At 38.8% G+C, this 16,627-nt stretch overlaps 1 protein-coding gene across 1 annotated transcript; it reads right to left on the bottom strand.

The window, feature by feature from the left end:
• Positions 1-1,641: 1,641 nt before the first annotated feature.
• Positions 1,642-15,464, bottom strand: LOC121972028. The gene is made up of 14 exons (XM_042523612.1): positions 12,512-15,464; positions 12,312-12,440; positions 12,022-12,210; positions 11,865-11,917; positions 10,812-11,452; positions 10,515-10,697; positions 9,678-9,770; positions 7,408-7,532; positions 7,103-7,315; positions 6,707-6,982; positions 6,453-6,600; positions 5,772-5,905; positions 2,458-2,538; positions 1,642-2,387 (listed from the first exon to the last, which is right to left on the bottom strand). Exons 1-14 carry the CDS (start codon positions 15,086-15,088, stop codon positions 2,301-2,303), a joined length of 4,929 nt encoding a protein of 1,642 aa, XP_042379546.1. The 5' UTR covers positions 15,089-15,464; the 3' UTR covers positions 1,642-2,300.
• Positions 15,465-16,627: the final 1,163 nt, after the last annotated feature.

A 16,627-nucleotide genomic window follows, 5' to 3' on the forward strand; every position in this document is an offset into this window, starting at 1 on the left:
TGTGGACATGTTGAATCAGTAAGCAGAGGACAATACGCAGTCATCACTGGGTTACACCGTAAATTTATATCTTAGATTAGATTGATCTTCTCACGTGGCTAACCTTTTGTTTTGGTTTAAACTTTATTCTGATTCAATCTCTTTAGGATCGGCAAAAAATAATAAGTTAATTACTAAAATAGTATTGCATCAAAAAGTAATAAGTTAATTACTAAAATAGTATTGCATTATAGGTGTTGAACCTTGCGAAACGACAGGCGCAGGCTGGCTTTCCCTGACGAACCCGTCGTCGCCTGCCTCAACCTCAGGAAGGAAAGCGGAACAGAATCTTACATGTTCGAAAAGGCTGGATCCGGATTCCAGAATGGCCCGGCCCAGGTACGTCGAGCCCAAGTTGTTGGAAATCGGAAAGATGTATAACTGCTATTGTTGATATTTTAAACATGAATCTAAATTAATTTTTGATCGTCATGACCTCTTTCCTTATTTTTTTTATTATTTTTTCTTAAAATTTTATAGTATGATCCATTAGTTCAATCACTCTTCTTATTGTACATTAAATTTAAATTTTGTTCTACTTTTGAATTTTAAATTCTATGATAAAAATTTTAATTTTTATAGTTATTTGACCTACTTAAATTATCTAAGTTAAATTGATCATCTAAACTTTTATTAAAAAATTGATGAAAATAATTTTTTTACCTCGTTTATTTTTTCCATTGTTTACTTAATACCTCTATTATATTCATCTTTAATATATTTTCTTTAAATAAGATCTATTGCCTTTCTTTATCACTTTAACTATTTAATAAATATCCCTTTTTTTTTTGTATGTAATTTTTAATATAACCATTCAAAAATTTCATTATTTATTTCATTCATTATTTTCTTAACGTCTTTTTTTTTACTATTATTTTTTAAAATAATTTTTCTCTTTCTTACAAATATATAATTCTTTATAAACGGTTCATTTTCCCTTTACCTAGTTGCATTAACCTTGGAGAATAACACTACCATTATCTTTGATTTAGTTTGATTTAGATTGGAGCGTATCTTGATGGAGTCTTGAGTAACTGTGCCAATAAATTATCAGGTTACTTGGAGGCACAAGAGAAGCATTTTTGTCTCCAAAACCACACAAGTTTCTCATCGAATTCTTACCGACAGAATTGCCATAGCTTGTGCTTCCACTAGCCCCAGACAATAACTTCAGCGTATCATGGAGATATTTAAAATAACAAGTGCCTAGAACCAGAATAGCTTCTCGATGCTTTATACATAATTGGTTCCGGTGTCCATATTAAGGACATATAAGGCATCTTGTTAGGCTCTGTTACAAGCTTCAGCAATGTGATGACAACACATTGGGAAAATTCATGACAATTCAATCACCTGTTGCCTCCATTTTCTATCAACATTTCTGCATAAATCAACATGAGTTAATTATCAAATAGATAGTTGAAAATTGACTTGTAAGAATCATTCCATCAGATAAATCAAAGGAATAATCAAGGTTTTCAAAATCTAATTGCACTCTTAGACATATACCTGATTGCCCCCCAAATCACCAAGAGTCCATCAACCCTGAAAGAGTGTATCCAAAAAACAAGATTGTCAAAATCTGGCTATCCACACCGCAAGTGATCATCAACTATTGTAACTCATTTAGAGTGTCAAAATATATTTGTTTCCACAAAACATTTCAGTGAAAGAAAAAGATGAATCATCACATTTCTTGATGCCACTCTTTCCCATTCTACATTTCTTATAATTATCTGACTCAAACTGACAACTTCACATCTGTTGAGCAAAAACCTGAACAATAGTTGCTCCATTCAGGTGGAGGTCCATTATCTTCCAACTGTATAAGTTGTATCAAAAATGGATGCAAACAGCGAGCACAATTGATGACTCCAAAATGGTGAGAGGCACACATATCCCCTTGATCATTGCCACCTTATTGAATCAAGAAAATGCAGCTGTTTCTGCAGAAAAGGAACTAATCTATAAAGAATAGATACAAGGATCACCTTTTTCTTTTCAGTGAGACTGGATCCTTGATATTTTTGTGGCACTGAAGATGGGGATTATGGGAACCTGAACTCGAAATGCATCAGCATTTCCGAGTCATTGCTAAAGCATACTCACAAAGAATTGACCTTTACAAAACAGTAGGCATCCAGGTATTCTGACATTCTGGTTTATCCTTTACAACCTTTGAAGATATTCTCGCATAAATGGCCCTGAGAACATTACTTCCACATCTAGAATTATCGCAATTGCTTATCAGTGAAGAATTATTAATTCACAGTCTCAAAGAACAGAACTTGTGGCTGCAGATGCCCCCTTTTACATGTGGTAATAACATCTTCCCAACCGCCAATCACCTGCACAAATTAACTTAAACCATTTAAAGATTCAATATGCTGAGGGAAAAAGTACAAACCTTCAAGTTACCTTTACAGTTTGGTCATCATACATGACCCATTGATCATGTTCATATGCAAAGCAGTGATAGTGTTGCCCATAGTAACAAACCTGATGAGTGAACAAATTTCAGAATTCAGATAATCGGTAACATAGTCTAGCTACAAGTAGGGAAGTATGAAACAGCTCAAAACATGATATATAAAAAGGAGGGGAAAATGTAGTGAGTTAGTTTTGGTTCTTAACAGAAGTATGAGATGCTTCAGAATTTGACAAATCATTAGATCCTTCAACAAACATTCAAACAGCTTAGTTGCAAAGCTGAGCAAAAACAAAACACATGAGCCTTTACCAAGTGCTAAAGACGTTCAAGTATAAAAGCGCAGGACAGCCAGACATAACTAATACAGAGTAACCAAGCTGATCTTTCCACAAAAAGAAAAGATATTGGTATCGACAGTGAAACATCAATTTTGCATCCTTGTTTGCTAACTCATAGGCTATTCTTAATTTATCAACTTGTCCATTATAACAAACCATACATGCTAAAGCTGGCAATTCTCAAAGTTCAAATTCATCTTGGCATCTAGCTTTCATCATGAGATTTTGTGAGCAATTAATAAACAATACATGTCAAAATAAGTTGTTAGCTTCACTCCTAGATATTTCTTTGATGTCTCAATGAAAATTTAACAAAATTACTAGTCTGATAGATCTGTTGTCTTAATTCTAAAAAAAGAAATTTCATGGGCAACCGGTAACATCACAAATGGTATATGATCTTTGGGAAATTGTCTCTTCCTAAACATCATGGCAATCCAAAGATTAAAGATCTACACTTTTATAAACATGCTTATCTGTGCTAAAAGATGATGCTCACCATGCATCCTTATTCTCAAAGCTAAACGGAAATTGGATCCCAGGCCATGCTGTCATAATGTGTCATTCACTGTCTAATAAGGATAATTAATCTTGGAAACTCACTCAATCTTTCATACCATCTTTGAGCAGTACAATGAGTGGCAAGACATTCGGCTTCTGCTCTGACTCTGATATTGTTAAATGCACTCTTTCAATAAAAAAATATGATATGTGCACCTCAATTATCTGAGATTGGCTATATGGACCCTTTTCTTGTCCTCAAGCTTTACAAGGGTAATCCTCAAGCTTTACAAGGGTACATCATTAGTAATCCCAACCGCCAAGGTTAATTAAATCCACATTCAATCATTCTTTGATCGCAGTTATTAATCACTCTTGTGAACAAATATGCACATCTATCTTTAACTATTTTCTCATATCATATTATTTTCAAAACCAACATCCATCATTCTTTGTCTTTCCCAGTAGCTCCATCCGTCTCAAAGTTTTGATCTCAGCTTTCTGCTAAACACGATTCCCTTGATACCATTGCTTAGTGTACTTTCCTTTGTTTGGCTGATAATATGCTAGAGAGAAACACTGAGATTCCTTCAAGCTTGATAACTTGTTTGGCCTATTGATTGGGACATTGTTAAAAAGACTACTCCCATCTCATCTGATGATAATTTTTGGACCTGGAAATCTAGGTTGGGTTAAATACAACAGGCTGCTTATACCCCACCACACCATCAGTTCTCCCAGAAACCCACAACACAGGATTCGCAACCTGTCAAGGACTAGAATCTAGCAAGCTTGCTATAGATTGTTGCCCCAGTATTTGAGAACAACCAATGCTAATATTTTATATTTTCTATGGTGTGTTCTAACTGAGATTGTGCTTTTTTTGTAGGATGCCTATTCATACTTTCCCCTAAGTATGAACATGTACAGCAAATTATGTTGAGAATTTTTAATAATGGGAGAGTAGGAAAACCATTCTCATACAGGAGACAAGGCCTGGTGCTGGATAGGTGAAAAGAAATGGTTATAGCTCTTACTTGGTAGAATCTACATTTATTTCGTAAGATTCTTAAGGTCAATGATGCGATGGTGGATGCAAAACTCAGCTCAGAAAAAAGGCATTCAAGTTTTCACTCAAGCTTTTCACTAACAACTCTTTCTACTAGTGAAACAATAGGGAATTAACTACAGCAAGAAGAATCTAATTATGCCTCTAGCTGACACTTCCAAATATCACTGGACGCACTTTAGCAGATTCACAATATAATTAATCACAATTTGATGCCAATTTGTTCCTCTAAAAAATTCTGAGCTTACAAAATATATCAGGATGGCAATTTTATATAAATGAGGTTGCAAACCAAGACATCAGTAAAATCTTGAGAATTTTGTGCTGAAATTGGCCTAAGGAATTGAACTTGCTGGTGGACTAAGATTTTTTTGGTGCCTTGTTCTCACTTCTTTCGATATGTTACTCTTAGCTAGTTGTTGTAGATTTTGTTATTCTATCTTGCAATATATATACCCTGATCCTATATCAGGCCAACCATCTAAAGGTACAAACATAAAAGTATGTCCAGAAAAAGGTTTCCACACACCCAAGGTACATGAAAGGTACTGCCACTACCTGAATTTTTCCTAATAATGATGTGGTCATCTGCTAACTAGAAATATATACACATATATAAGAAACAATAAAGATCAAATTGAAAATTTTGTAATATGTCACAGGGAAGGAAGTCATTGAACCACTTCAACAAACACAAACTGTATAGTATACTTGCACCATAATTCACCGAAGAGAAAGGCTTGCTAGAGATAAAAATGACAAAATGGTCGGTAAACAATAATGACTATACAAGAATAGTTTTAAGACTGAATATAGCATAAAGGTATGGATGAGCCATAAATTAAGTCACCGAGTTACAAGTAATGACTTTGTTATCCTTTCAAAATAATTCAACAAAAAACTATTTTGAAACATTTAATCAAGAGATTAATAGTTTCATATCTATGAACATCATTCCATGAAGCAAATTTAATCTGAATGTAGACAACTTAGGAAACTAATGCATGAAGGAAACAAGAAGCCAAAGTGAATTACCTACTTGTTACAGAGATACCAGAAAGAAATATGATTAGCAGAGTTCAACTGGGAAGTTAATATTAAACTTTGACGTTTGTTTATGAATTCAACTGAGAAGTTAATATTAAACTTTTATTTATTCAACTGGGAAGTTAATATTAACGGTGATGTTTGTTTATTCAACTAACAAGTTAATATTAAAGATTGATGTATGTTCTCTCTATTAGAGACATCGATTCAACAATGCCTTAGCATCCATAAGTTATCACATATGACATAACAATTCAAGGACAGGATTATAAAACAAGAAGTTGGTTAATATTGGCTTTTCCAAAATACCACAATCAATGAAAATACAAGGCACTAGCTAACATACCATTGAAATCAGAGAATGTTCACTTCCTTTATCTATGCCGCAGTAGAGAACCCCAATATCAACATCAGTGGTAATTGCTGCCAAAGTTGCAGATATATCATCTGCACTTTCAGTTGTACTCTGCCATCCTAAAACTGCAATAGAATATTAATCAGTTAGGGTATATAGAACGATATCTGGTAAGCATTAAAAAAATTTAGAAAAATCAGCAACCTATACCTCTGCCAAATGTGAATAAAAGAAAATAGAGGTAACATTTCAGATTTTTTTTAAAAAAAAAAAATTGAGTCAGATCAGTGGTGAGAATGAAAAGGAAATAGGAGCTTTGTTATTTTGTTTATCAAAAAAGATGAAAAAAAAAAGGAAACAAATGGAGGATATGAATGTAAAAAGCAGATGAGATCTGTAAGTAAATAGAGGATAACCACTGAAAATATATCAATCATTTGCAAACAGAGGATATTGCTAAAAGAAAATGTATATGGAACAGAAGAAACAAACAGGTTATGACACTAATAATAAAATGTGTTTGTTCCTGTACAAAAGAATATTAAAATATGGTTGACTACTGGATATGATATATTAATACAAGTATGACATATCGACACAACTCCTTCGCACCATGAAAGAGATGTGAATTACTTACTAACTTTTAAAAAAAAAAGGAAAAAGAATAGGTACCAGCTGTGAAAACATGTGGCGGATGAGACAATATATGATTCACATAATTTTGTTTTCCACAACCACCAGCTTCAACATCACATGATAATCGGTGATTCATTTCCACAGTCTTCAAAAGATCATCCAAAGAACTTTCTGGACACATAATCTGCAACAAAAGAATCATGACTTAAATGAATTTGCTGATGATGTCACAATTGTTTTATTGAATAGCCGTGGAAGGCAACATAACCCAAAAAACTTGTGAGACTTGCCTTTGCTGTTCGTAATGAATTTGCATTGATATTCTGAAAAAACGAAGTGTATTTTAGGTGTCTAGTCTGGGAATGGCAGTTGTAACAATTCATCTGTTCATCTATATTCATTCCAAAGAGTGTGTGTGCAATACACGAACTGTTTGTGCAATCCCATGATCCCTCTGAATTATTTTTTTGCAGGCCAGCATCATTATCCCCAGAATGAACCTTAAATGACTTATGCAAACAATCAAAAATTACTGATAAAACCTCAGATGCATCATTCATCTGTCCCTGTTAATGGATACAGAATCTTTTAGATTAACAGAATACCAAAATCTACATGACCTAAGATCTCATCAAAGGTCAGAGTAATTACTACTGCATAGAACAGCACATTCATGATATAATCACCTCTTGAAAGAATTTACTATCAGGATATAAGTTGCTCAAAGCAATTCTCAAAGAAGTAGGTGCAACAGCATCACTTAGTCCACCTTCAGAAGCATTTCTCAAATCTGTAAATATATCATAAAGCGCACAGACAACACATGGATCTCCAACATGCCCGTGCACTGATGACTTTTTGAGGAACTCATCTCTGAAACGCCTTAAATGCCATAATGACTAAACCAGTAAAAAATCACAAACATCATTGGCATGAAGTATATTTTAAGAAAGTGGTATTTAATGAATCAACAAGTTATTCAATACTTTACCTGGATAATCACATTCAAGAAACAATTGTATTCACCAACTGCATTCCTGAGACCAGTGCCAAGGACTTCTTTCTGGCTTGAAATGCTCCCTGTTTCAGTAGCTGACACAACATAGTCATTGCCTTCTGTAATTTTCAAAAGCCAAAAGAATTACAAACTGAAGCTCCCGAGAAGGTAGAAATTCTTGAAAAATGAGATATCAATTGAATATTATCTCCATTAGATATTCAACATAGATAATTTCCATTGTCACTCAAAATGAATATAGAGAACATATGGATACTCAATAAATATGCAAATGAAAAAGGAAGAGAGCACAAGTTGCATGGTTACAAAAACCCTTCTGAAAATTAGCATAGTAATGATTGTCTAAAAAAGTAATAAATTGTAGTGAAAGGGATGGTACTATTTTGAATCTTGCTCTATCTCATGGCCTGACAATTGCTAATACTTTGCAAATATGAAATTTTCATATTTTTTGGGATTCGAAACGATCATCTGTTACTCAGAATAGTGTACAAGTATTCAACACAGATATGAATTGATCCGGCAGTAAGGTCGGGGGACCCCCTCTGGAGGGGAGTCAACACCACGTGGAGGTCAAAAGGCAAAAGGGTCAGCATGAGGTCCGGCCGATCGAAGAAGGGTTGGGTCGACCGGCCGAACGGGTCCGAGCGGAATCAAAGACAACCCGACGGGGAGTCGGGTTTCCGACGCTCGTGGTGAAAAGGGTCGCCGGGCCGAGCGGGTAGTCCGCTCGGCCGAGGCATAGAGCAACATGGGCAGGAACAATATCAGCCGAGCACCCGACCGGGAATCTCCCCGGTCGGGCCAACACCTACGCCAGGTCGGAAGGGATGTGCCAGTCGAGCGGTTGGACGCTCAACGCGGGGAAAAAGGAGACAAGGACAAGGGGACATTGGGGAACATCTTCTGACAACAGGCATATTCGACGATCAAGCCATACGCAGAATTCTACGACGGAAGGTTCTGCCGTCCCATCAGAGAGGTGCTCGGACTGTAGCAGTATGGTGTCAGGCATGCTCCTCTGGTAAGCCCATACTAAGGTATGGTAAAAGACACGTGTACGCCTCAGTAGGTGTGCATAAGCCTCCCCACAGCTCTATATAAGAGCCCTCAGACTTCGCCGGAGGTACGCAATCCCTCATCTTTGGAGCCACTTCATCGCTTGCCTCTTGCCTGACTTGAGCATCGGAGGGTCGTCGCCGGGAACCCCTTCCCGGCCCGACTTCCTTGCAGGTTCGCCGGAGATTCGTTCAGCCAGTCGAAGACAGCGGAGAGCACCACGTCCCCAGAGTCCATCGACTCAGCGCTCGGACAGGATCATGAATCTTTCTAAAAAATTTCAAACATGATCGATGGGGATGTTGATTTCTGAGTCAAAGCATCAGTGTTTGATATGAATGATCAAAATTAAATTTGTTTGCCACATATGAAACAGCCTATCATTATCTGAGTTGGCATAGTGTACTTAGGTACAGTGTACTTAGGTACTGCTACGTGGACTGAATCCATAATCTAGGTATCATCGAGCTATCTTCTCTCATCTAGTACTTCTTGATCTAAAACTCTCAATGCTCTTAAGGTTTATCATGCACCATTGAACCTTTAAGATGGTCTAGTCAAATTTCCACATATATTCAAATTCAGTAGGAGGTTCCGGTAAGAATTGACAATAGCTATATTACAATTTAAAGTTGATAGAGTCAGAACCTTCTTCTGGAAGTCCTTTGTTCCTAATTTCTGTATGTTAAATTCTCTCAATAACAAAGTATAAATACTAGTTTTAAGACCACTCCAAGAAGATAAAAGCAAAAATAATCCTGCGGGATTATAGATGTATGGATCCAGAGTAGGTATAAAATTAATTTTATTGCTTAGTTGCACTACGATATAGGAATAAATTATTGTTTCTTATAACATTACATTAGGTATTGGGCCATGAATGTCAAGACAAATTACATCTCAGAAAATCTTAGAAAATTTTAATACTATAATGTTAGAATTATTAAATTATTGATTATTTATTTCCTCTTATGTTTTATATATTAGTAGTACATCACAAATTACTCGCACCAAGCATATAATATAGTCGAAGATGCATCTATCGAACCTCCAAACCAAAGTAGAACTGGAAAAACAACCTAACTGTGACTTCTGAAGATAAGTGAGGATAAAACAAGGCATGTCTTTCAACAATTCATGTTTATAATAAGGAAATGAAAAGGAATAAAATGAACAAAACATACCCAAGCTTTCGCGCACAGCTTGCTTAAGTTCTTCTTGGAACCTTTGTTCATCCACATCCTGAAATTGTCCTGCTGACCTCACTTCATTTTGTCCTGACCACAAGTAAGAAGTAAAAGTTTAGCACCAAATGTATTAATAGCAGCCTATGGTGTCCCAAGCACCTGGATTGTCTCCCTGGTCACTATTACTTTGAAGTTGCTTTTAAATAAACATGCAAATAAAGAGAAAAAAAAAAGCATTTGCCATATATCTTACATAAAACTGAGTTTGCAAGATATTTACAGGAAAAAATATGAGCATGCTATAACAATGACCTCCATATTATACTTGATAAAGATATTGAACAGACATTCTATTAAAAATCCAACATTCCTACTAAACCAATTGTCAAATAAGTGATTCTATGTTTGATTCCCCTACTAATTTTGCCTATTTGGCATATTTGTAAAGCTTGTTAACATATATAAAGTAAGTAAACTACTGTTGAGAAACAATATCTGACATTATAAGTATACTTGTTGGGCAGACATTCAAAGTAGCTCATAAGACTCCTGAGCTAAGACTCCTAAGGAATCATTATGCACTTTGTCACAATGCATTACTAACAGCCAATTAAAGCAATGATTGGGAACTAAACTTGCATATCAAATTTCATCAAGGTCAAGCTAAGCATAGCGCTACCTTGTAATAATTTAACATTAATAGCATCAACAAATTATCATGGAAACAAACAAGAACCTTGGAAGCCATAGTACAATTAAAAACCAAAGAAAAACATATGATTATGTAATTCTCTTAGAATTTAAAAAAAAACAAATTTAGTGAATAAAAGAGACCTGCAGCATTATCTTGCTTGTATAATTCATTTTGACATCGAGCAAGCAAACGATTTTCTTTAGAAAATGGAAAAGCTCTTTCATTCCCTTCAGGCAACTCTCTTGTAATATTATGCTTGGAAACCTGCTTAGCTTTTGATTGTTCCAAAGGAAGAAAACCATCATACAAAGTTCCTGCACTTCCTGCAAGTGAAAACAGTATAAGATGACATAAAGCAAAAACCAGTCATCAAGATATTAAAAAAGTAATTTTTCACACAAATATGCCCTCTTGCTCAAACAAGAACAAGAAATTACCTTGCTTGTGTTTTGTATGAGATTGGCTACTTGTCTTCTTAATATTTTGAAAGCTATTACTATTGGAAAATGTCCTATTGGTTACAGATTTCTCTATTCCATTAACTTGCAAACCCACTTTTAAAGGGAAATCCTTATAGTCATCAAAAGCTTGCATTCTGTCAATGCAACTTTCGTTATATTTCTCACTGTTGTCGTTAATACTGCGCTGCTGTCCAACATCAATCTGGTCTGCTGTGCCAGACTTATTTCTTTGTTTGAATCTCATGTTAGGGTTGTCATAGTGCATGTTGGCTTCAAAAAAATGGAATTCACCAAATTCTGTACCTTCTACAAAAGTGGGTACGGTTTTATTTTGCAACCTAGAGTCATAATTCAAATTAGCCACTGAATTAACAACAAAGGCTCCATCAGTCTGATTGTTCAGATAAGCCACAGCATTGACTTTAGATTGTTCTGCAAAGTGTTTCTGCTTTGTCTCATCTTCAATCCTCCTTTGATACTCCAATGTCTCCTCAAGTTTCCTTTCTTCAGCCTCAAGTTCCACTCTAAGTTTAAACTCCTCTTCTTTCTGTGTCAGGTAATCACCACTTGATACAACAACATCATGCTCCAAGGTAACACCATATACAACAGACTCACTGTGGCAAGATGAGACACAAGTTCACAGTTTAGCAAACAAATTAAAAAAAAAAACAGCTAATTATTTGATAAAGTGGCATCTGATAGAACTCAATCAAAATAAAGGATTAAACTATCAAGAAATCTCATGCAGATGAGATTACTAAAAATGAATCCAAAACTGAAACATTAAATCTTCCACTAAGACTTTATATTATAGTAATTGTGTAACATGATCATACAAGTGAAATTTGATGTAAGTTATTCAGAAGATAATCTCTAGCTACTAGTGCAAGGAGATAACCTCTAACTATTAGTGCAAGGCCATAAATAATGGGAAGTGCGAGCTGTCAGGACACAACAAAAATTAAGAGAAAAAAATACACAGGTAATGTTGATTATGAATTATGAGTGGACAAGGGATGTGCTTACGATTGTTCAGTAGTATCCTGATGATCTGAGGATTGATCAATATAACCCACACTCTGACATCAAAAACAGTAAGAAAAAGCATGTCGTCAAAAAAAAAAAAATCTTCACCATGACATACAGGAAATACAAGAAATTTGAGGAGACGAGTTATGAAGACCTTTTGATCTTTACTTTTCCTGTAATCTTTATTCTTCTTCTTCTCCTTTGATTTCTCATGTGCATGCTTGGTATCATTTCCTTTGTTTGCATTCTTCTTAGCATCCTGTGCAAGCTCTGCTAGGAAGGCTTCTCTTGCAGCATCAGACTTTTCTCTAGCATCTCTGTCTACCAAATCCTCCAAATGAAACTGTTAAAGACAAAAACAACAAGTTCAAATTAACCAACCACATTATAGAACCAAATAAGTTGAGAGACATTTGCATAAAAGATGAAGTCAAATGAACGAACCCGAATAAAAGATTTTATAAGTGGCAAAATGACAGTACGATAATCCATGGCTGAAGCAGGTCCAAGCTTCACTTCTAATCGCTGCATGCCACTCACATTGTGCATGATCCTTGCATCAATCTTGTTAAGCTGCACGCAATAAGATATGGATGAAGTTCAAAGGATTGGAGATGGTAGTCTTATCAAAATGACCCGCAAACCTCTACAGAAAGTTGTTCCTTCTGCCTCTGAATTGCTATTCCTATACAAGTATCTGTTTGCTGCAAGTAATCATGCACCCTCCAATCATCACCTTCATCACAATTCAAATCACACATACGAGAACCGGCACTACATAAAGCCTCATCATACCCGAATTGTGATACATTCAAGACTTGTGCCTCCTTCAGAACATTAGAAATAACTTCCAATTCGAATCTGCAGCCATCCAGCATTTCATCATTCTCCCGCTCCATGAGTTCTTTTTGTCGCTTCCTCAAAATAGCCTCATAGCTTTGAGATGCCAACTTCACTCCTTGCTCCCTTCTTTTCAGTTCTTCAAAACAAAGGTTTTCAACAGCCTGCAAAGCCTCCTCATAACTCAAATGTTCACATTTCCTTTCACACAGACTTTTCAAGGGATAGAATTCTTTCTCGAGCATCTGAAGGATTTCCAAGCCTTGACGAGCTTTCTCTTCACGCATGCGAGTCCATGATGAGAGTTGTTCAGAGATGGAAGGACCAGCAAATAACCATGGCAAAAAAATATTTGAATCAGGTATCCTGTTGACGGCCTCGTCAACGCCAGAATTCTCAAGATGGATATCCGGCTTCTTTCTTAAAAAACACCCATCCAAAGAAAGAGTACAGGAGTTAAAGCTCAGACTGACATCATCTGGGACTTCAGTACCCTGCTCATTGCTATCAGCATCACTGGCAGTAGTGTCCTTATCAGAGTATCTTCCTGACCCCTGTGAAAGCTCCTTCAAGAACTTCAGTATTTTCTCAAGGTGCAAAGCATCCAAGAAGAAGATACAAACAGGCGACTGATCAAGTGCATGGTTAAGCAATAATGATCCAGACTGAAATGCTTGGATCTCTTCAACAGCATATTGTATCACCTTATTCATATGACTTACTGACAGGCTCTTGTGTTTCACGAGTGTCTGAAACATGACTTGAATTCTTCCCAGAAGCTTGGTCCTTTCGGCATCATGGGACAATGGCCATCTGCGAGAGATATCAATAAGATCATTCATCTCACTGAAGTTCCCTTCTGAAGAAAAGTCATTAGGAATATCTTGCTCTGAAATCTCCCCATGCTGGGGTGAAGAGGAAGAATCAGAGTTCTCTTTAGCAGTCCAATACTCTGGTGAACACTCTTTGTCCTTGCAGCCACTATCGGAGTCTGCATCCTTGATTAATGATTGTTGCTTCGATTGTTCTTCCTTAAGCATCTTCACAGCAAGATCAGCATCAATGGGTTTCCAATTCCCATTAAGAAGCATCTCAATCCATTCTCCATCAACTTCCCGCGGCATTACAGATTGCAATTTGGTTGAGAGGTTACTTATATGCTCCAGAGCAGTGTGTTGGATGTGGGCATGGCAGTCAGTGAACTTCTCATCACAACGGCAACAAGCCCAGAACTTCCACATACCACTGGACTCCACAAATGCCAGTGCTTCATTCAGGATGTCCACTCCAAGGTTGTCCTTGGGCGATGAGGCAAAATGCATCTTGAGGTCTGGGATGTTTACGACTAGGAAATCCAACTGCCTCTCAAAACTCATCGAGTTCCAATATGCTCGGACAAGATCCATGCGATCATCAGAGGAAATGACCTTTTTGGAGTTCAATTTCCGGCGCTCTGCCAACCGGTGAGCACTGGATGAGGAGGTGGAAAAATCTGAGCCAGGGCGGCCATCCTCCTCCTGGGAGGACACTGGAGAGTTGCTGGACTTCTGTTGGATAATGCGAGCAGCAGCAACACGGACCTCAATCTCCTTACGCCGCTCTTCTGGGGTTTTGGTGGCCTTCTTAATTTCATTGGGGCGGCGGGCAGTCTGCACCAACCGAACTTCCATGGGGTCCTCAGAGATATGGCGCATAGGGATCAACCGGAACCTCTCCTCCCCAGAAGCCCCGTTCCCAAGATTCTTCATCCAAGACGAGATAGAGGCAATGTTGGACTTCTGAATTAGAGCCCGTAGCTCCTGCCGGATGTGAGCGACCCGAGCCTCAGGCGTAGGCAGCTTCTGCTGGCTCTCATCCTGAAGGCTCTCCTTAGCAGGATCAACCGGGTCAGCAATGCTAAGGGCGCGCTCGCACTCCTGGACAACCTCCTCGTACCCGCATCCATCCGTAGCAGCATCAAACAGAAGACTAGCATAGAAGTGCGCGAACTCAATTGAGGTTGGCGACAGCGTGACAGCGCGGCGAGCAGAGTCGATGGCGGCACGGAGGTACCGCAGTTTCGCACCGGGGTCATCAAGCAGAGCCGCAAACTTCGCTGCCACAGTCCCGTGCACTCGGTGCAGCAGCGCAGAACCTTCGTGCCGCGCCGCAGCCTCCTTCATCAGCCTTAAGGCTTTAGTATGGTTCCCGCGGTGGAGGGTAGTAAGCGCCCGCTCGCACTCCACCTTAACGACAGCGGACTCAGCTGCATCGACGCTCCGTGGCCCGTCATCAGAGACAGGAGAGGACAAAGCCAGAGAAACATCAGCCACCACAGCGACCGAAGAATCTGGAGGATGGCGGGTAGGGCGCTGGCTAGGGTTTCGCTTCTTGTTGCCCATGACAAAACCAAAAGGAGCAGGAAGGAACGACGAGACGTGAAGGGATTACTATCTTCTTATTCCAGAAGCTCATCCACCGCACAACCGCCCAAATCTCCGACTCCTCCGCCGCCGACCCAACATCCGATGACGTCGGCGGCGCCACCAGCGACGAGTGGTCTATCGGCGTCCGTGATACTGGTGAAGTTAGTCGGAGAGTGAATCGAGTCTGATACAGATCGGATTGGGAAGATAGAGCGAGGACGGAGGAGCAGCGATCGATGTCGATTGATCGACGCAGAGAAGGGAAGAAGGAATGTTGGGGCGATTGGGAAGGGAACGGGAAGAGAGAGAGAGAGGTTGGTGGAGAGACGAGACTCGCTCCGCCTTCTATCGATGGAGCAGATGAAATGAGATCTGTGCTGACGGTGAGTTGCGCCGTCCGTTAGGTTCGGTTCATCGTTAGCAATGACGGCGATACATCGATTTGGTCGATCCAATACTACTAATGCTGGCATTTGAGCCGGTCTGGTTCACCCAAGCGGTTCACTAATAATTTCATAAGAGCTCTCCTGTTTTAACCAATTTCAGTACCATCATTTTATTATTTTATATTTTCATTAATATTATACAAATGCTCATGTAATTTGTAAAATACCGGAAAATAAGCGAATATTAATAAGGGAATTTTCTGGAATTTTTGGAAATTTTTCGGGAATTTTTCGGAGCTCGTACGGATAAGTTCACGGGGATAAAAACGGGGTCCGGAAAAGCCTGTTTAGACTACCCTGTTTTAATGAGGAAAAGTTTTATTTTTCTTTTCCTTTTTCTTTTCTTATTTTTTTTCTTTTCCTCTTATTCTTCCCGCATGCCCTAGCCTTTCCCTTTGCTCGGCGATCTCTCTTCCTCCTTGCGCCGAGCCGCCGAACCACCTGTGCCCTAACCGCCAGGAACCCCAGCGCCGGCAGCCGGTTGATTGCCCTGCCCGAGCTTGGATTGCGAGCCCTCTCCGCCACTGAGATTAGGAAACGCGCCGGCAACGCTCAAGCCACTGCCGGTTTTTCCCCTTCTCGGCACCCTATCTCCGATCACCTCACATCAGAGCCGAACTCTCCTTTTTCCCCTCATCTCTCGCGACGCCGGCCTTCTCCACGCCGAGTTCTGCACAGAGCCACCGCCGACTGAGCCACATCCTGGTCCTCTCCTCCGCGCGGGCTGCACCCTTTGCTCCTTTGCCCTAGAACTCGAGCCGCTGCTGTCGACCGAGATTGTTTCTGCCCTAACGCCAGTTGCCACCACCTCTGTGCCTACCGACGCCGCTGCCCTAGTGCTCTCTGCCTTGATCAAATCCACGGTGAGATTTAGTTTGGTTGGAAATTCTGTGAGTTCAAGAATTTGGATTAATTGCTGTTTTGGTTTGTTCGATTTGTTCCAGCAGCAACCCATTTGTAATGGTAGCCACAGTTCTGGTGTGGATTAACAAGCACGACTACGAGTTGGGTAAGGAAAATTAGGTGTTGCTGATTTTATGATGTCCTCATCTTAATTGGACAGTGGGAA

Source organism: Zingiber officinale, chromosome 4A (genome assembly GCF_018446385.1).
Source record: "Zingiber officinale cultivar Zhangliang chromosome 4A, Zo_v1.1, whole genome shotgun sequence".
In the NCBI taxonomy this organism is placed as follows: domain Eukaryota; kingdom Viridiplantae; phylum Streptophyta; class Magnoliopsida; order Zingiberales; family Zingiberaceae; genus Zingiber; species Zingiber officinale.